The 22,102-nt window shown below is 36.4% G+C and overlaps 3 protein-coding genes across 3 annotated transcripts in view; 2 read left to right on the forward strand and 1 right to left on the reverse strand.

Annotated features, from left to right (window-relative positions):
- Window positions 1-217: 217 nt before the first annotated feature.
- Window positions 218-9,715, forward strand: LOC127791597 (uncharacterized). The gene is made up of 4 exons (XM_052321582.1): window positions 218-280; window positions 356-443; window positions 1,342-1,460; window positions 8,774-9,715. Exons 1-4 carry the CDS (start codon window positions 218-220, stop codon window positions 9,713-9,715), a joined length of 1,212 nt encoding a protein of 403 aa, XP_052177542.1.
- A 6-nt stretch (window positions 9,716-9,721) lies between these two features.
- On the forward strand, window positions 9,722-10,984 carry LOC127791598 (uncharacterized). The gene is made up of 3 exons (XM_052321583.1): window positions 9,722-10,325; window positions 10,427-10,631; window positions 10,720-10,984. The coding sequence occupies exons 1-3, from the start codon at window positions 9,722-9,724 to the stop codon at window positions 10,982-10,984; spliced, it is 1,074 nt and encodes a 357-aa protein (XP_052177543.1).
- Window positions 10,985-17,369: 6,385 nt separating this feature from the next.
- LOC127791599 (pentatricopeptide repeat-containing protein At2g17140-like) overlaps window positions 17,370-22,102 on the reverse strand; it is a 39,383-nt gene continuing 34,650 nt past the window's right edge. The window contains 5 exon segments of the mRNA XM_052321584.1: window positions 17,370-17,607; window positions 17,748-18,089; window positions 20,470-20,571; window positions 20,656-20,748; window positions 20,840-21,046. The gene's annotated coding sequence lies outside the window, so the exon portion shown is untranslated.

A 22,102-nucleotide genomic window follows, 5' to 3' on the forward strand; every position in this document is an offset into this window, starting at 1 on the left:
AAGGAAGGCATGAGAAGATTAATTCAAATTCTAAAAATTCTCTCACTCAATTCTCTCTCTATCTCTCTCTCAAATTCTCTTTTGTTCTCTAGAATTATGAGAATTCTCCTCAGAATTCTTGAGAATTGTCAGAATTCTAAGATCTGACAATTTGGTATTAGAGCACATCCTAGACTGGATCAGTTCACTGTGAATTCAAGTAGATGGCGAAGGAAACATGAATGAAGAATATGGAGATGCAGCTGCAACAATTCGGCTCTACGATAACCGATTTGCAAGCGTAAGTGGGTTAGTTGGAGATAGGATCTAACTATAACTATGAAGCAATCATCTCCATTTATTGGAAATTGGATAGGACGGTCACTCAGATCCAAGAACAGGTTGGGACTCAAATCAGGGAGCAATTGCAGGGGTTCATGATGATGTTTACCAGACAACACTCGGTAAGGCTTTCTCCTAATTTTCCTCCTAGGGGGAGGTTTGATCTGATTCTCCTCGGACAGGGGACAAATCAAATGGTACCTAGAACCTCCGAAATTGGAGATGATCCAGGGAAAGTAGGGGAGCATGTAGTAGGACGTTGGAAGGAAGGACTTGGGGGGTATAACCACCTGGGGTTTCCTATGCCAAAGCTAGACATCCCCATGTTTGATGGGATTATTGGGCCAAAAGCCGTGAGAGGATGTTTGAATGGTAAGGAATTCTGGATCAACAGAGGGTGACCTTGGTTGCCGCCTACCTTAATGATGCTAGTGATGCCTGGTACCAAGGATGGTCCAAGGTGAAAGAGGGGATGTTTGTGGGTTGAATTTTTAGAGGACTTATGTGAAAGATTTGGGGATAGAGGTCTAGCATATGTGGTGGAGGAATTCAATAAGATCCAGCAAAAGGGATTTGTGTTAGAATACCAACTCAGATTTGAAGAGTTGAAGGCATTTATGCTCAACCACAATCCCCACCTTATTGAAGCTTATTTTGTTTCAAATTGCATAAGTGGACTAAATGAAGAGTTGAGGCCAATGGTAAAGGTATTATAGCCTAGAACACTTAAGCATGCAGCGGAGAGTGTAAGATTGCACTAGTTGACAGTTGAGGCACTACTGAGGAAGTAGAGGCTGTTGATAAGGGGTGGAACACACAATGTGTTGACCCCCGTGGGTAAGAACTTTGGTAAGGAAGTTAACAAGGGCATGCAGGGGGTTAGAAGCCTAGCCCTACCAACCCCTAAGACACAAAGGGACAAGACTACAGAACAAAGAAGGCTGGTTGGGCTCTATTTTAGATGTGGGGATAAGTACTTCTCGTGCCACTAATGTAAGAAGCAATTGCTTCTACTGGAAGGGGAAGAAGGTAGTGAAGGAGATGAGGAGATGAATGAGATGCTTGAAGGAGTAAAGGAGGATAACAGGGAGATATCTGTGCCTGCATTAAGAAGACTGACCAATAGCAAGATTATCAAGGTAGTGGGGAAGGTGGAGGATTACATATTGATGATTTTTTTATCAACAATGGGAGTATCCACAGTTTCTTGGATGAAGGGACAACCAAGAAACTGAAATGCCCTTTGGTTAACATTTAGCCCCTTACAGTCACAATACCAAATGGGAACAAGGTTATGAGTAAGTTAGCATGTGCAGGCTTTTGTTGGGAAATGCAAAGGGAGCAATTTGAGGTTGATCAAATTAAGAGGTTGTGATGTAGTGTTGGGAGTGGATTGGATAAAGCATGTGAGCCCCATATGCTTTGAATTCAATAAGATGGAGGTGACATTTGAGAAGGAAGGAAGAAGGATGGCCCAAACAGGCAATAAGAAGGTGGGAGTGTGCAAAATGATTACGAGGAAATGCCTACAAAATATGTTCAGATAAAAGATGACTTAGATGGTCCAACTCTTTTCCATTCAGGCCATAAAAGAAGATGAGGAATAAAGCCAAGAGGAGAGGAATGAACTCATGTTGGTTGTCAGCAGTCCACCACAAATGGAATGGGAGGTATAACAACTTGACCTACTTCATATACTCTTAGTTGAATTTGAGGATCTTTTTAGGGAACCTAATGCCTTACCTCCTCCTAGACCCCATGATCATTCTGTTAGCCTGAAACCCAACTCTGTTAATGCTCAAGCATACTGGGACCCCCCCCCCCCACCCAGAAAATAGAAATAGAGAAAATGTCAAAGACATGCTACAAAAATCTTTGATTCGACCCAACCACAACCCTTTTGCATCCCAAGTGTTATTAGTAAAAAAGAAAGACGAATCATGGAGTTTTTGCATGGATTACTCCCAACTAAATGCCATGACAATTAAAAACAAATTCCTTATCCCGTTCATTGAAGACCTATTAGATGAACTAAGGGATGCCACCATTTTTCTAAACTTGACATTCGTTCAGGCTATCACCAAATCAGGATGGCACCCCAAGACATACCAAAAATTGCCTTTCGAACCCATCAGGGCCATTATGAATTCTTAGTAATGCCCTTTGGCCTTACTAATGCCCCAATCACATTTTAATCTTTAATGAATTGGATATTTGAGCCTCACCTAGGAAGCTTTATCCTCGTGTTCTTCGATGACATATTGGTGTATAGCTAAACCTTTATCTAACACCTAACACACCTAAGGGCTACCTTTGAGATCCATAGGGTTAACCGATTGTATATAAAAAGGCCAAAGTGTGCCCTTGCTCAAAGCCAGGTGGAGTACCTTGGCTACGTCATTTCAAACCAAGGGGTTAGCACGGATCCTAGGAAAGTGGCACCCATGAAATCTTGGCCAAGGCCAACCACTATTAAGGCTTTGAGGGGATTTTTGGGCCTAACTGGGTCTATAGATGGTTTGTAAAGAACTATGGGGTGATAAGTAAGCCATTGACTGAGCTATTGAAGAAGGAGGGTTTCAAGTAGGGTCCCCAGGCTGAAGCAGCCTTAGAATAATTAAAAAGGGCAAAGAGTGAGGCCCCGATGCTGGGATTGCCAGACTTTAACAAGACTTTCATGCTGGAGACTAATGCATGTGGAAAAGGAGTTAGGGATGTTCTAATGTAGGAGGGAAGGCTCGTAGCATTCATCAGCCAAGCCCTAGCCCCGAGGCATGAGGGTTTAAGCATTTATAAGAAAGAATTATTAGTTGTGTTAATTGTGGTAGAGAAATGGAGGCATTATCTTGAAGGGACCACATTTGTGATCAAGATAGACTACGAAAGCTTGAAGTTTTTGCTGTAATGGAAACTTCACACTCAGTTACAAAAGAAGGAAATGACCAAATTGATGGGCTTAGACTACATCATTTAATACAAGAATGGGAAAGAAAATGTGGCAACTGATGTACTATCGAGGTGTTAAGAAGAAGAGGAGTTGGTTGTTATTTCTACTCTAGTGCCTGACAGGTACTAGGAGGTGGCTACCAGTTATGAATAAGATGAGCAGCTTAAATGTTTGTTGGAGCAGTTGATCCTAGACCCTACCAGTAAGAGGGGTTACACATTAAAGAATGGGTTAATTAGGTATCAAGGAAGGATAATAATTGATGATTGTCAGGACCTTAATGAAATGATACTTCAAACATTGCATGAGTCCCCATTGGGAGGGCATTTAGGGATACAAAACACATACCATAAGGTTAAACAACTTTTCTTTTGGCCTAATTTCAAGGAGACAATGATTATGTTTGTGATGGCTTGTGACACTTGTAAGAGGTGCAAGTAGAGAATCGTGGCTTCACCAGGGTTGCTACAACCGTTAGCCATACTAGGACAAGCTTAGGAAAGTGTATCGATGGATTTTGTTGAAGGGTTGCCTAGATCAGAAGGAAGCAATTGCATATTAGTGGTGGTGGATAGGTTTACAAAGTTTGCACACTTCCTAAGCCTAACTCACCTTTTTACCACTTAGGAGGTTACTAGAGTTTTCCTTGACCAAGTTATTAAATTGCATGGAGTTCCCAGGATTATAATCTTTAATCGAGTTAAGGTCTTTACTAATCTCCTATGGCAAACGTTGTTGAAGGCTCTCGAGTCCAAGCTAAGTATATTTTCAGCTTATCACCCACAAACCGATAGGCAAACAGAGAGTAAATCAATGTCTGGAAAATTACTTGAGGTGTTTATGTTTTCTACATCCTAAGGGATGGTGTAAGTGGTTTTCCCTAGCCTAGTGGTGGTATAACTCAAGCCACCATAGCTTAATCAGAATATCACCTTTTGAATCCCTGTTTGGTTATAAACCACCCCTCTTACCGGTCATTCATGACCTTACCAATGTGGCAGCAGTGGATGCACACCTTCAATAGACCCAGAAGATCTTATAGCAGCTCAAAAGAGAGTTAGCTGTGGCCTAAAATAGAATAAAGCAACAAGCAAATAAGGGAAGAAGTGAAAGGGAATTTGTAGTGGGAGAAAAGGTTTATTTGAAGCTACAACCATCCTACCTCAAGGCAATAATAGCAGGACCCGTATCCAAACTATGCCCAAGGTACTATGGACCCTTTCTGATTTTAACCAAGTTGGGGAGTGTGGCATATAAGCTTCAGCTACCGGAGAATTTCCAAATTCATCTAGTATTCCACATATCCCTACTAAAGAATTATGTAGAAGGCTAAGCAGCAAGCCCAAGCTTACCTCTAGGCATTGGAAGCAGTGTCCTTATAGCGGAGCCTATAGTTATCTTAGAGAAGAAGGTCATCTACAGGTATAGAGCCCCTATCACCTAGGTGTTGGTGAAGTGATCCAACCTTCATGTAGAAAACAACACATGGAAATACCTCCCAGACTTGCTGAAGTACTTTCCTAGGGTAGCTAGCCTACTTTATATTTCTTGAGGACAAGAAATTCCTCAAAGGGTGGGAAATTATTATGTACCTTCTTAATATGTTGTACATGGGAATAAAGGAGGGGGGGAATATCGACTGAGAAGCCTTACATAAAGCATATGGTTTGTATGATTGTACTTAGGCGGTTATTGCTTTTGGCGAGAAAGAACTCCCATGTGAGTTGGAGAATCAGTATAAATAGAGACTAATCGTCCCCAAGGAAGGCACAGGAAGATTAATTCAAATTTTGAAAATTCTCTCTCTCTCTCTCTCTCTCTCTCTATTTTCTATCAAATTCTCCCATGTTTTCTAGAATTCTCCTTAGAATTCTTGAGAACTCCTATCAGATCTCCAAGATCTGACAAGAATGTAAGAGAATGACCCTCAAGGAATTACTGTAAAGTACACTGTAGCTTGAGGTCTTGAATAAACAACTTCTAAGCTTTGAAGAAGCAAGTTCCATTGTGCGAGACGAGCTTCTTCCTCGTGGAGGAGTAGAGATCTTTGTTCGAGAGAAGGAAGTCTTTGATTGGGAAGAGATCTTTGAAAAAAAGGAGTGTTATGTAAGACTCAAATGCAATTAGAAGGCATGTGGGGAATTGTTGCATGCGGGCCCTCCGATGCTTAATTTAGAAAATATGTTGAAGAAGCAAGTCAAAGGATGTCGATTCAGCATTACACTTACGTCTGGAGCTGGATAAGAAAACCAATGTTTTAAAAACCAGACCAGACCGACCAGTTCGACCTGTTAAACTGGGAACCGGTCTGTCATCCGGTCCGGTTATATGTATATGGTTGACCTTCGTTTAAACAGGTCAAAACCGGGATAACCCGGTGAACTGGGTCAGAACCGGAAATTGGGTTAACCCCGATTTTTTAATTATTTTAGTTGGTACTTGGGCTACCTAGGGTTTATCACTTTACCTTTCCCATTTGTTGCTGCTTTGGCCTCTCGTAGCTCTTCCTCTGAATATTTTTCTTCTTAGTTCCATTACTGCTGCACATCTATAGATTTGAGATTCTACACCTCGCTGCCACACTTCACCGCACTCCTCTCACCGTCGCACCTTGCCACCACACTCCTCCTCTCGCTATCGTACCTTGCAGCTCTACTCGTGCTTCTCTTTCAAGAGGTTAGTCTGGTTCGTTTGTCTTTTTCTTTTTCAAAATTTACAGTTACTTGGGCTGAAATTTTATGCAATATAAGTATGTTGGGGCTGAGATTTTATGTAATATTTTAGTTTTTCCTTCCTCTGCCTTCTTCGAAAAAAACCTCTGTTCTTCTCGAAACTTACAGTTATTTGGGCTGAGATTTTATGCAATATAAATATGATTGGGGCTGAGATATTATGTAATATTTTAGTTTTTCCTTCCTCTGCCTTCTTCGAAAAAAACCTCTGTTCTTCTCGAAACTTACAGTTATTTGGGCTGAGATTTTATGCAATATAAATATGATTGGGGCTGAGATTTTATGTAATATTTTAGTTTTTCCTTCCTTTGTTGACTTCTCTTGGGTTTATGATAATTTTCTTGCGTGGAATCATCCTCCACATTTATGTTACAATTAAAGTTACTCAAACTGTAATTAAAGTTTGAATCATCCTTCAATTGCATGGAATTTTCTTAAACTGTAATTAAAGTTTGCTATTTGTTGTAACTATTTTCTTTGTTTATGAATTATGAATTCTATTACTAGTTTCATTGCAGTTTGTGAAAGTAAAGCAAGATCGCTACGGGGCAAGCAGCGTAGTTCAAATATTTTGAACCTTACCCCGATCCCGGCGATTGGATCAACGTCGAAATCAAATCATTCACAAACAAATAAATAAATCTAACCTTTAGATTATCGAGTCGTTCGCGGATTCGAGCCGTCCAAGCGTCCGGCCTCTAACTCGTGATACGCGGCACGCGTCCGTTGGCAAGGAGAGCGGAATAGGAGTGCTAGCTCCTTCTCCTTTGCGCAGCTTGTGTATGGACGGTAAAAGAACACCCACGTTTCAAATCGATGCCAAAAGAAACGGGGAAGAGTGAACGGCAATGCGTTTTTCAACTCTTGAAAAACGACACCAAAAATCACCTCAATAATGGGCAACCTATAAAAGGATATTTATAATGAAATATCCTAGGGTTTCTAAAACCCTAATGGATTGGGCTAGCTCATTAATTCTAATTTAATTAGAATCATAAGTGGGCTTATTCTAGTCCAACTAGAAATATAATTAAATGGCCCAATCCTTTTATAGGTTAAATAAAATATTATGGCGCAAATCTAATTCAAGCCCAAATATATTTTATTTAATATTTGGCCCAAATCTAATTTGGTCCAAATATAATATTTAATATTTGGCCCAAATCTAATTTAGTCCAAATATAATATTTATTTTAATATTTGGCCCAAATCCAATTTAGTCCAAATATAATATTTAATTTAATATTTGGCCCAAATCTAATTTAGTCCAAATATTAACTTAAGCCCAAAAATATTTTATTTCCTATTTGCCACTCCAACAAATAGAAAATCATTAAATTAGAAACTCCTTCCTAATTTAATCAAATGCCATTTTTAGGAAACTCTTTCCATTACGACGACTCCTCGTCATATCGACGTCATTACGTCTATCTGTTCTTTTTCCGTGAGAACATACGACGGCACAACTTCTTGCCGAAGTGTCCCACTCAACCATACGTCCACTCTCCTAGTTTAAGCCAGGGACCGTGCCTATTGCGTATGACTCATTAGGCTTCCGAATATGTTGGCAATGTGTCGGTACGAACACATAAGACAAGATTGGCCTCTAGCAAGGCGTCATGCCTACCCAATTATTCAGAAGGATTCATAATCCGCAAATAACCTTTCACGAGCATGGTTACCGTGTAATACGATCCTCTCGTCAATGCATCTTATGTGATCTCAAGTGTGGCGATGTGTTGCTTGATAATAATCACATGAGTTTTCTTCGGTCTTTCGGATATCTTCACTTAATAGAAAGTGAATCAATAACTCCTTATTGATCTCTTTCACCATGGCCATGGATTTAAAGTGAATATCCACCGAATGCGCCTTAGATACATCATCCTCTATCAAGGGATAGACGAGTCCCATCTTGGCTATGCACCCATCTCCATAAGCCTCATGATATACCCAACGATCGCCCACGTGTAGCCTTTGTCTAGGCCCATCGAAACGATGTCAAAGCATACCGGTCTTCTTATGAGATGACCGTGACAACCTCAGGTCCAAGGATTAGTTACACCCATCTCGTATGAGAATTCCATCAACATTTAACCAAAATGGATTCTCATGGCGAGTCATGTCCAGTGACACGTTCTCCAACATTAGTCACCTATGTACTTGTCTAGGCATCCCCATGCCTATGGGTGTGAGACCCCCATTGCTATCACATAGCAAAAACATAGCACATACAAGTCTTACCGCAATTGTCAATGTCCATTCTTGACATTGCTACGACTTGGGACGTTTAATGATGTCTATAAACTGTGATGCATCATCTCACATCTTTATAGATTATTCACAGTATACATCATATGGACTTCTATCTAGTTTCATTCGGTTATTACAATAATAACAATAAACTAATAGAATGACTTCTTGTGAATTTGAATAACTCCTTATTCAAATAATAACATGATTACAATTGTCAGTGTACAACATGCCCAATCTGATTGGGTCTAGAGCACCTACACTTTGCCCCATTAATTAATTTCTTTGTGTAATATTAGTTGTAATATGTGTAATTGTTTGTGCTTTTATTTGTTTTTAGTAAATGGAAACTATTGACTCAAGATCAACTCCAAATAGTGAAGAACAATCCTCAGATCAATATACTCCTAGTCAATGAGCAACTATTAGACAAAAAAAAGACATAACATGGAGATATGTTACTAAAACAAAAAATTATGAAGGAAAAAAGGTCTTAATATGTACTTTTTGTCAAAAACAGAATGCAGGAGGAGACATTAACAGAATGAAGGGAAATGTTGACTCTTGTAAAAAATTTCTAGGAGATGTGAGGTTTTTGATTCAAGGGTCACTACAAGAAAACTTGCAAAAGGCCAAAGAAAAGAATAATGGGCCTCAATTTGATGATGATGATGAGATTGAAGAGATCCAACATTTTACAACTAAAGATGGTAAAAGTGGTAGTTCTGCATCCTCTAAAGGAAAGAGAAAAATTGGAGAGATGACATCATTTTTCAAGTATGGAGTTCAAGATTCTAAACAACCTTCCATTAAGGCTTGTGTGCAAAGTAAAGAAAGATGGCATGTCATTGACATGGCAATTGCTTTATGGTTTTATGATGCATGTATTCCAACAAATGCAGTGAATTCTCCATTTTTTCAGAAAGCAGTTGACAAAATAGCTAGTATGGGCCATGGATACAAGGCTCCTAATTATCATGCATTGCGTGTTAATTTATTGAGGGATGCAAAGACACAAATCAAGCTAATTATTGATTCTTTTCGATCACATTGGGCTGAAGTCAGATGCACAATTATGGGTGATGGATGGACAGATACTAGGCAAAGGCCGTTGATTAACTTTTTGGTGTATTGTTCAAAGGGCCTATCATTCACCAAGTTTGTTGATGCCTCAAATTTCATAACGGATGCTGAAACATTATGTAATCTTTTTGCAGAGATTGTTGAGTTTGTTGGTCCAAATAATGTGGTTCATATAGTGACAGACAATGGTGCTAATTATAAAGCTGCTGGGAGGAAACTTTCAGAGAGATATCCTACTATTCGATGGTCTCCATGTGCTGCTCATTGTATCAATTTGATTATGAAAGATATGTTAAAGATGAATGATGTGAAAAATGTTGCTACTTTAGCTTCAAATGTCACTGTTTTCATCTACGATCACAAATGGACCTTGAATTAGTTGAGGATGAGGCCTAGTTGGAAAGAGATAGTTTGTCCAGGAGCTACTCGCTTTGCCACAACATTTATTGCATTAAAGAGTTTACATGATCACAAAGATCACCTGCAAGCTTTGGTGGTAAGTGATGGCTATAAAACATTTCTTAAGATGCCAAAAGGTAGAGAAGTTAAGCAAATTGTTTTAGATGAAAGATTCTGGAACAATAGCTTAATCTTTGTCAGAATAATGACACCTTTGATACGCCTTTTGCGCATTTGTGATTCTGATGAAAAACCATCATTAGGGTATGTTTATGATGGAATGTATAGGGCTCGTAAAGGGATAAAAAATTTATTCAAAGGAAGGAAGACTTTGTACAGGCCTTATACCGCATTGATCAAGGGACGATGGGATAGAATGTTACGCCATGATCTTCATGCTGCAACATATTGGTTCAATCCAGTTTTTCAATATGATCAAGAAAATTCTTACAAAAAGCCAGAAATTATGAGAGGAGTTTTGGATGTAATTGATAAGCAAAAACTAGTTGATGAGATTCTATTTTTTCGAGATAAAGAGCAAGGTTTTTCACGAGATTTGGCTATTACAAGTTGCAGGACTATTAGACCCGGTAAGCATAAATTAAACTTGTTATTTAAAATTTACTTATCAAACTTGTAATTTGATATCTATTATCTAATGCATTCTATTGATTTGTGTTTGTTTATTTAGATGATTGGTGGAAGATATTTGGTTATGATGCGCTAACTTTGCAAAAGTTGGCAATAAGAATTCTTAGTCAAACATCTTCTTTGTCTGGACGTGAATGCAATTGGAGTGTGTTTGAGCGTATACATAGTAAAAAGAGAAATAGATTAGAACATCAAAGGCTCAATGACTTGGTATATGTTCATTACAATTTGCGTTTGCAAAATAGGTATGAAACCGTTTTATACAACAATTTATTTATTTTATTTGTTCTTATTTTCAAACATTGATTTAGTGATTATTTTTACTTTTTATAGGTCTAAAGTTGACAAAAAATCTTATGACCCTGTTGATTATGAATCAATCAACGAAACTAAGTTTTGGATATTAGAAGAAGAGGAAGAAGGCGAACTTGACATTGATGAGCTAGAGGGTATGACTGAAGAACATCCAAAAAATGATGAAAACAATGAAGATGCTGAATTTATGGTACTTGATGAAGACAATGAAGATGGCAAAGGTGGTGCTTCACTAGAAGAAGATGAAAATAATGAAGAAGATTGGTTGCAATATCCATTATGAGTTTGAAATTGTGTTTGTTAGAGATAATTTGAAATTGAGGAGTGGTTGATGTTGTGTTTGTATTGGATGTTGTTTGTCAAACAACATTGTTTAAGAATACTTTGATATTGAGATATAATTAATCTTGTTGGATTTGGGCATTTGACAGGTTTTGTGATGATTTTAGTTAAAATTATATTGATATTATTGATTATGGTCTCTAAACCATTTTTGGTTGCGTATTGTGGACATCTTAGGCTGTTAAACATTCTTGCTGATTTTTATTAGTTAAGATCTATATGTCCTATTGAGCAATCATTCCCATGCCATTAACTATATTGATGATTTTAGTTAAAATTATTATAATTGTATTGATATTATTGATTATTTATTTTATTAGGATGATTAATTATAATTTTTTGTTAATTATTTTTTGCAGGATATAAATTATCTTTAATAAATTATATATATATATTTATGACATCATCCGATCGAACCACTTCGGTTCAACCGGTTGGACCAACTGACCCATGACCCAGTTAATAGACCGGTTCGCTTTCTGGTCCGATTTTTAAAACATTGAAGAAAACCAGTCAGTCTAAGAGGATCATCATTATAGGAGTGCTAAACACAAGACTACTCTAAAGAGGTTGTGCGGTAGACGTGAAACTGTTTAAAGGTGCTTCTAAGAAAGCATATCTTCCAGAGGGAGTGCTAAACAATTCCCAAAGTGTTATGCTGATATCTTTTGTTTACACAATTCAACATGACCTACATATATAGTTGGAGGTTTAAAGATGCGTTGCCCTTGAAGCAATATCTTTGAGGAGAACACCTTCACCAAAGGAGATACTTTTTAAAGAATATCACACCAGTGCTGGTGGAAACTGGTTGTGCTCGGGAGCGCCTTAATTCAAGCAGCTAGCTTCTAGGACTTCATTGATACGTCCTTCTAAATAACTCTTAATGGCTCATGTAGGTGTTGAGCGACAGCTACAATCGAGGGCATAGTTAATGCTTGTCCCGGGGAGATGACCCTTTGCTTACGGTTTGTTTTCCAGGAGGAGAGAGTTACATCATGTGCCTTTAGGTTGTCTCAAGAGACTGACACTCGTACATGGGGACTTTTAAGTGTTATGGGAAAGTTTACTGGAAGTACTTCTTGAATGTTCCCTCATTTATTCCCACAACTATTCTTTTGCTACTACATTTAGATAAATAAGCCATTAAAAGGAAAGAAAACATTTATTCGAATGCTTCCATTTTCTTCAAGAAATGACAGCAAATAGTGGACCACCTGGGTGGTTGAGGAGACATGCTCGCTTGGGGAGCTGAGTCTTGCAGGCGTTTTTCACTTTTCTTTTACTAGCTAGATGAGGCAAATAGAATATTGGATAAATCCTCATCGTGGTAGATATTTTTCCTCCGTGGGAGGTACAAAGATTTGCGAGATGCTGGTGCACCATCTCCATCACAACTTAGGATATGAAGGAGAAATGGCTATGAGAGACCACAAGGAATAAGACCTTTTGCAATATGGTTGAAAATAAGCAACCCTCTTCATGGTGATCTGAAGGGTGTTGAGGGCCTTCTTAGCCTTTTCTACCATCTTCTCCCTTCATCCGCATGTGGTCTGCAAGGGTAGTCACAAGGGAGGATGGATATGGGGTGCGGAGCTTGATGACTATAGCAAGTGCTTTTGTGATGGAAAAAACTGACCATGGGAAGGTGGATTTGTCTCGAGTTAAAAACTCCGTCAAGCACTATAAGGCCACCTTCGTGCTTTGTCTCCCACTCCGAGAGATCTTGATGTTCCATGACGTGTCCCCTGATGATCATTGGGTTAGATGTTGAAACATAAGAGGAAAAAGTCGTTCGGGAAGAGTTGTGGGGTGCTTTCCTCAACCGAAAGTTGGGGGGTCTTGTGGAGAAGTATGCATGGTTGCCTTTTTCTCCTCAAGTGCTAGTTCGGGAGGCTTAAGAGCGTAGCCCCATCAAGAATTCTTATAATATTAGCCTAGAAAAGGTGAGGTCAACTCGGAGGAACTAGTTTCGGCTGTCAGTACCCTTTAATGGAAAAGGATAATAGGCCAATGAGCTCTTTAACTTAATACATTCTAATGTATGTGGCCTGATAAACATACATGCTAAAGGAGGTTTTTCCTACTTCATCACATTTACTAATGATCATTCTATATATGGTTATATATACTTGATGAGATTCGAATCAAGGTAGAGAATACTTGAGTATTGAATTTTTGGATCACTGGAAAGAGAATTTGATTTTTTGAGAAGGGATACCTTCATATACTCCATAGCTAAATGGTGTATTAGAAATAAGGAATTGCATCTTGTTAGACATGGTATGATCCATGATGAGTTTTGCAACACTTTTAACATCCTTTTGGGGTTATGCCCTAAAAACAACTGCCTACCTACTAAATAGAGTTCCATCAAAATCGGTTGACAAAACTCCATATGAGATATAAACTAGCAAGAAACCAAATATTTGGCATATAAAAATTTGGGGTTGCCATGCTTATGTGAACCAACCAATATTTAACAAATTAGAAGCTAAGTCAAATAAATATACTTTTGTGAAAAAATAAAAGGATATTATTTCTATCATGCTTATAACCAAAAGGTGTTTGTGTCTAAACATGCCGTATTCTTAGAAAAATAAATTATTCTAAGAGAGGGTAGTGGGAGCAAGATAGAACTCGAAGAAGTTTGAGAACCACTTAGTACACAATCGATGGAACTAGAGCCCAAACCACTACCATCAGAGGCACAATCGGAAGCTCTTGTAACACAAGGATTACATAGATCTAGTAGGATATGTCAGGCACCAAAAAGGTATGGTTTCACAATGATTATGCACAATGATGTATTGCTCATAAAGAAATGACAAGCCTGCTAATTATGAGGAAGTAATGTTAGACATCGACTCTAAGAGATGGCATGAAGCCATGAAAGCCAAAATGGACTCCATGTATGAAAACCAAGTATGTACTTTGATTGACGCACCTGAAGAGATAAAACCCATAGGGTGCAAATTGGTCTTTAAGAGAAAGACTGACATGGATGATAATATGCATGCCTATAAGGCAAGATTGGTTGCAAAAAGTCATAATCAAAGGCAAGGTGTTGACTTTAATGAAACCTTTTCAACACTCACGATGCTTAAGTCCATCAAGAACGTTAGTTTAAGATAAGGCAATCAAACAGTTTGATTTGATCTAAAACAAAGATGAACCTTGTGTTTATAAGAAAGTTAGTGGAAGCACAATTGTTTTCCTAGTCTTATATCTAGATAACATATTATTGACTAGGGATAACATACCACTTTTGTAATCAGCTAAGATATGGTCGTCCAAGAATTTTTTTCATGACGGATTTGGGTGAAGCAACCTATGTTCTGGGAATAAAGATCTATAGAGATAGATCTAATAGGTTGCTTGGGTCATCACAACCCACATACATAAACAAGATGTTAAAGTGGTTTAACAAGGATGACTCCAAGAAGGGGTTCTTGCCCATAACATATGGGATTCATCTCTCAAATGAAATGTGTCCTAAGACACAAGTTGAGAGAGAGCATGCAAGCAAGTTTCCTTGTGCTTCTACAATAAGAACTATCATGTATGTTATGTTATGTACAAGGGCCGATATCTTTTATTCTCTAAGTGTTACAAGTAGATATCAGGCCAATCCAAGCGAGGGTCATTGGACCGCTATGAAGAACATCCTTAAGTTCTTGAGAAAAACTAAGGAGGCATTCTTGGTGTATAGTGGAGTAGAAAAGAGAGTTCAAGGCTTTATTGATGCTAGCTTCCAATCAAATAAGAATGATAGGAAATCAAAGTCAAGGTATATGTATTTGTTAAATGGTGCCGTTGTGATTTGGAAAAGTTCCAAATTGGAGACAACAACGAATTAAACAACTAAAACTGAACACATTACTACTTTAGAAGCAGCAAAATAAGTTGTTTGGATCAACAGATACATCAACGATCCAAACATGTGTTACGAGAGTATTATCTGTGAAAAGTAATAGATCGTTGGAATGAAATAAAAGTTGAGTGTGTACCCACAAATGCGAATCTTGCATATTCATTCACTAAAGCATTGTCCCAATAGTAATATGATTATCATATTCAACCATTAGGTATGAGATACATAAACGACAAGCTCTAATGCAAGTGGGAGATTATTAGTGTTGTGCCCTAAAGCCATAAAAAAGTCTATGTAAACCACTATTTTATTATGCAAACCTAATTCTAATTTGGCATTCTTTATCAATGAGTCTTCTTAATACATATTTGTATGCTTGTTTGATAAAGTCCCTAAAGCAAATGCAGTGTAGAGGAAATCAAAAGTGTTTATGATGATGAGCTTCTTATTATATAATGGAATGCTCTAAAATATCCCTAGTCATAGTACTATCAAGATGGGACATTGATAGTGCGAAGAGAGACTAACACATGTTATGTTCTTTTCTTATGAAGAAAGTAACTGTACTCACAAGTTAAAGTGTGGTAACACTTGAACAAACATGCAAATGCTTGTTAGGAAACAAGTTCATTAGGTGAACTCACTAAGAGAATTCCATATGGAGTATAGTTTGCGTGTTTATGGAACGTCTCTCATAACGATGGTGTAAGTGATCGTTAGACTTATGATCATCATAGTATTTTATATGTGAATTGTTATATTTTGATGCTATTTTTGATTATCTTAGCCATAGGTCGCTCATCATGTAATACTTGGGTATAACATAAAGCATATAGAGGTAGGTGAGTAGTCAATATAAGATTCATCACTCTTGATTATAAGAGAGTATATCCCACAGTTGCTTGATGAATTGATAACTCAAAATTCCCTGGCCAAAGTGAAAAGGAAATTTGAAAGGAGTTTCAAATTTCACTTGTCATTAAAATTGATCAATTCGGTATCAAGAAAAATTATTATTAAGCAAATATAGGGTTGACACTAATTCCATACTTTATGCTTAATGGGGATATAATATAATGAAATGATTGAATTACACAATAATCGTTTATGAAAAGATATAGTCAAATCAATTGACATTCTTCCCAATTTGGTGGTTGTGACACATTGCTAGATGTCAATCTTGATCTATAAGTATAAATTGGTTAATTGAAGAATTAATGATAAAATAAAGTTTTTGATTTATCAAATCCTAATTTTAATTAGGATTGTATTTTATATTTATTGCTAACTTGGAAAGGACCTAACGAGTCCCACACGAAAGAAAATTTAGCAACAAATTAAATCAAATTTTAAGTGAAGACTTAATTTACTTTAATATCAGATATTTACATAAAGTTAAAAATTATTATTTAAATATGTGATATTTAAATAAATAAGACTAATGGTGTAAATTAAATACATCAAAAGGGGTATTTAAGTCAAAAGAGTGGTAAATCCTAATTAGGTTAGGATTATAACATAACTATAAACTTAAAGCCTATAAATATCCCATTATGCATCTACTAGGCTTTCAATCTCAAATGAAGAACTAGCATTCTTCAAGATCCGCTCCAAGATTGAAGAGTTCAAGTTTGGAGTTCTGTTTCTAGTTTTCGTGTGGATCATCGTTAGAGACTAGGCATTTGTGCAGCTTGATTTAACGAAATTTGGGATCTACGAAAGCTATAAACAAGGTAACTTTATTATTTGTGTTCATAGTTGTTTTAATTACACAAGGAATATAACGATCGAAGATCTAGTGACACTACAAAAAAACAGCATTTTAGCGGCGGTTTTTTTGTTATTTAGCGGCGGTTTTGAAAACCGCTGGAATAACCGCCGCTAATACAGCCGTCGTGAGGTATTTAGCGGCGATTTTCAACAACCGCTGGAATAACCGCCGCTAAATGTTGTTTTTTGCGGCGGTTTACAAACCGTCGCTAAGTTTGACATTTAGTAGCGGTTTTGTAAACAATTAGCGGCGATTTGGTAACCGCCGCTAAATATTTAGATATTATTTTATTTCCAGCGGTTATGTATTTTTAGCGGCGGTTTAGCAAACCGCCGCTAATATTTTTAGTGAGTATTTTATTTTTAGCGGTGATTTTTTAACCACTGCTAAAATCATAATTCGCAGTGGTTTAAAGAAACTGCCGCTAAAATAAAACAATTGTTAAAACAATTAGCGGCGATTTTATTTTGATTTTTAGCGACGATTATATAACCGCCGCTAAAATAAAATAATTTGTAAAAAATAACAGCGGTTTTATTTTGATTTTAGCGACAGTTTTGAAACCGCCGCTAAAAGCCTAAAAGAATCGCTCCCAGCTTGCTTTTTTGTTCACCAAAACAAAAACCTGTGCCAAATTACTCACAATGCAACTCACAAATAACCTAAAATTTATAACATATATACAAAATTCACATACACAATATTTCAATCCATTTAATCAATAAACCATAAATATTCAATACAACTTAAATATCCAAATATGTAACATATTTTAAACAATTTAATATCCAAAATGAAGTTCCATATCATCACATCAACTTTGTTGGTTTGGATCTTGATGGGTCTGATGAATGTCATGACTTGCATTAGAAGAGAGCCTTCCTGCTGGTGACACTGGTCCACTATGTGCATCTGGTGCCTAAAATAATTAAAATTATATTAGATATGTATACAAAAAGAAAAAACATACTTTGATGAATATTTGTGGAGATAAACATAAACAATCACTTGAAATGAAAAATTAAAATTCATAATTTAAGAATTGATATATTAACATACCATTGTATTGAGCATAGCAGCAAACTCAGGTGGTATATTCCCCACGATATTGGTGAAAATATAAGCCATTGCACTCTTTAAACTTCGAACCTCTTATTGACTAGTCTCTAATTTTTCCTCCAATTTTTTCACATATTGTACAACAGCTGTACTAGTATTATTGGATGACGAGGGTGTCCCACTGAATTGAGCAGTGGTCCCAAAAACTTGGTTTGGACTAGGACCGAAGCCCAAACCTCGAACTCGGCTTGAATGTTCTTTTCCTAGCACACGAGCAAGTGAATCATTTAAGGAGACTGACTGTGAAGACGTGCCTTGGCTCTCAATCTCAGAAATTTTCTCCTATATGGATTAAAAAACAATATCAATCATAAAAATCTCAAAAAAAGACTTGGGTCTTACTCAAAGGTTTCAATGTCACATTCACCTTTATCATTACATGTCTTTTGAGCAACACACACAAAAAAAAGGTGAGGAAATTGCCACAAGGAAAACTTCAACAAAATATAAGAAAATGTGAAGGGCATTATGTAATTGGTTATAGTACTGCTCACATCTAGACGTAGTCAAAGACTCAAAGCACATGCAAGAATTTTAACAAGAAGTTAAAAACATCCAATCCAGCCAACCAATGCATCAAATCAATATATATATATATGTGCGTGTTAAAAAGCTAGATGATATGAATTAGAAGCCCAAATAAGACCAGGCAAATGCTACCTGGCTGACTGCCTTCCTAATATTGCTTCAAAACTATCCCTTCATCATCTTCAACCTCTCTCATCTAAATTTCCCAACCCTAATTTCAGCTGAAATTGCAGTTTTGAGTTCATTCTCTATTCTTGAACATGTAATCACCATAACATTTCATAAAGAAGAAAATATATTATCCAATCTAAGAACCAATCTAAGAACTAATGAAGTAGGATGACATATTTTGAACAGTTGGAATCTACATGAAAAAAATGTGCTTTGAGTCTAAATTATATATTTTTTAAAAGCTGCCTTCAGAATACAAAAAGAAACATTTATATATGATGTCATCAAACCCTATTTAGAAGCAAACAATGAAAATTAAAATAAAAACTAATTAGGAAATTCAATCAAATTACCAATTGTTAATTTTTTAAATTGTACCGTGCTATTGAAGAGGCAATATATAGGAGTCTGATGACATGCAAAATAGTAGTAAGCCAAAAATGCAGCTCAAGTTTTCTTTGGTGAGGTTTCAAATCCTTAACATGGAAAACATAATTAGTATTCATGTCATAAGATCAAACATGTATTGATCTGGATGGATATGAACCATGAGATAATCATCTTGATTCTAGTCCCTAGCTGTAGTGCACATCAATAACAAGTTTATGATCAACATTACTTGTCGTTGTGTTTTGCCTGATCTTGACATGGAAATCATGGATGTTTATCTAAATTTTACTAAAATCAAGAGTTGACTTTCCTAAAAATTCCAAATCCCTCGATTTAGGTTCTTCTTCATGCATCCTAATATAGTTATATGTATTATTTATCATGGTAGTTGTTATGCCATTTTATTCCTCTGTTCTCCCTCGTGGTCTGAGACTAAAAATTAAAGCAATGAACCTCAAGTTTAATCAAACTTACAAGCCTGCTGATGCAAAGTCTAGATAACTCAATGAATGTATTCTTTCTCATTAAAGCACTGATTTTTGTTTATAAACCTCCTATATTTTTCTTGCAGGTTGTGGACTACTTGATTAAATTGATAGGTCCCAATGGTGGTGAAATTTGTGATAATGCCTCTATATTTCTGGCTTGTGATACAGTCATGAATTTTCTTTTGAAGGTAGTATACTATATTACAGACTCGCAGATCTCTGTAAATTTTGTAGTTGTTTCTAGAAGATATTGCTGATATTTGTATTTCTTTTATGAATAGAGTGAAGAAATCGATGTTCCATTAGATGGTGATTATTTTGTTCATCTGTTGGGAGCATTGTCATATTCGGCAGGTATCTATTCAGTCACTGCATTTAAAAATTGCTTGGTTTCTGAATATTGACTGGAAGACTTGGTTCCCAAAATATCTTACTATTTAATCTTTTCTTTTTTTTATTACTGCTTGCCTTCATTACTTCAGATTCTATCTTTTAAATGATATCTGCTATTGTGAAACAGAAAGTAAGCCAATAAGAAGAAACCTTTCCTGTATTCACCCTGTATGGGGTTTTAGTGAGCTGTGGGGTATGGGAAGGCATCTCTAAGGTTGTTTTTCTTCATTTAAGAGTGAATTTTCCCATATTCTTTTGAGCATGCTTTCAGATCAAGAAAACTTGTGCTTGATTCTGAAACTCATGTTGACTTTTATTAAAAAATTAAAGTTCAAGAAGAATGTAATGCAATGGTAAGACTCTTATTGATTACACCTCTCAAAAGACATGAGTTATTTATTACCCAACTTGAGGATAATTGTTACCTGATTTTCGTAACTCATAAGCTTCCTGTTTTTAAGGCCCAGGTGGATGTTTGTGTCTACTAGAAATGGCAATAGCCTGATTGTGGTGAATTATATCAGATCATACGCAGCTTCCTGTTTTTAAGCTTCCTATTTTTTAGTATATGTATGTTTTCTGCTAACAAGTTCAACTAAACTTATAACTCATTTATTAATAAAGCATAATATAGATAAAAGCTTCTTCTATGATTCAAAAAGTGGAATGGTTATGATACAAAAAAAACTTACGCTTATAGTTCGTGCTCCTTCATTCACAAAAGATCCATCTTTCTTCTTATGCGTCGCAATGTATAATAAACCCCTACTCACAGGCTGGCCACTCTCAATTTCCTATAATTTAGAACAATTTCACATAAATATTAGTTGATGTTAGAATAAAAAATTCATATTAAGGATAAATTTTTGCAATATTACCATCTCATATTTTTTCCTTACTAGACTCTTCGACCCTCCTGTGTGTGGAATTGTCAATTTGAATCGATTTTCAGCATTTTTTTGACATATCTCCTAGATATCCAACAAAAACATCATTAGTTTAATCTTAACCACTTAGTCGTAAAAATATTAGTAATCTTATAAGCAAGATTAGTAACATCACCTTAGTCTTATCTTGTGCACGATAGTCAATAAAACTTGCCCATTGGTCTTGAGATATTCCCGGTGGATGCTTTGTAATATTTGCTTCTCGACCAATATTGGGATCATACCACTCATGGTATAATTTACATCTATTGTCCTTCCATTTCTTCCCAATGTTCTTCAAAATAAAATTTTTAGCAAGCCCCTCGTCAACATTAAATTTTTCCTTCAAAAAACAACAATATTAGTTACAATAACATATTCAAAAAATATATCAAAAAATACAATATTAGTTAATTATCATGATTCTATTTTTGTAAATTTCTTCTTTGTATGTCTTCGGTACTTTGTGCCAACTTTCATAATTGACAGGAAAAGCAACAAAATCATAGGCTAATTCTCCTAAAATCCCTCCAAGAAGTCCAACTGGATCTCCAATTGGTTGGAATGATTCATTGAACTCTAACATAACACGCCTTCCACGTGCTAATAACCAAACATCTTTAACCCTTAGTTTTTCCTGTTTTATAAGCCCTTCTTCATCTGTCAATCAAAATACATATACCTAATTTAATAATTAATGCAAGTATATAATAATTACATGCAATTTAAATATTTTGTGCATACCTATCACATTAACTGTCCAGTAACGACGTGATGTAGACGAGGCTGTCGATGGAATATCGTGAGAGAGATGTGGGGTGGATGATTCTGATGGAATCTGCCTAGATCCTGGAGGTTGTGATGGGCATGGCCAGATAATGGAGGTTGCGGTGGAGTTGGGGAGGATGCTATAGGTTGTGGTGGAGCTGGGGATGATGCTGGGGGTTGTGGTGGAGTTGACAATGATGCTGAAGCATGTGTGGGAAGTGAGGCATCTCCACCTAAATTAGTAATGCCTATCTTTCTTAGACGTTTCTTCCTAATCATGGCTGCAATTTTTTATACATGAGAAAAACATGCACATATAAAGCAAAGCAAAAAAAAATAATAATAATAATAAAGGAGAAGGAGAAACATAATAATAAGCGATGTAAAATGCAATATAATTTTCTACATTTAAGAGTGTGTAATGACCGTTAGATGATTACATGATTTTAAAAGTGTTTTTTTAAACTAAATCACTAATCATAATTTGACTATTTCTTAAAGTATAATAAAATCGTTAACCTCCTTTTATCTTAAATTTGAATAATAATAATGTTATAAAGAGCAACCTAGCTATCTGTAAGCCCCTTAGGACAAAGAGGTCTCATTAAAGCAGGGATAATCTCTTTTAAAT

The sequence above is a fragment of the Diospyros lotus genome, chromosome 15 (genome assembly GCF_014633365.1).
Source record: "Diospyros lotus cultivar Yz01 chromosome 15, ASM1463336v1, whole genome shotgun sequence".
NCBI classification, from domain to species: Eukaryota; Viridiplantae; Streptophyta; class Magnoliopsida; order Ericales; family Ebenaceae; genus Diospyros; species Diospyros lotus.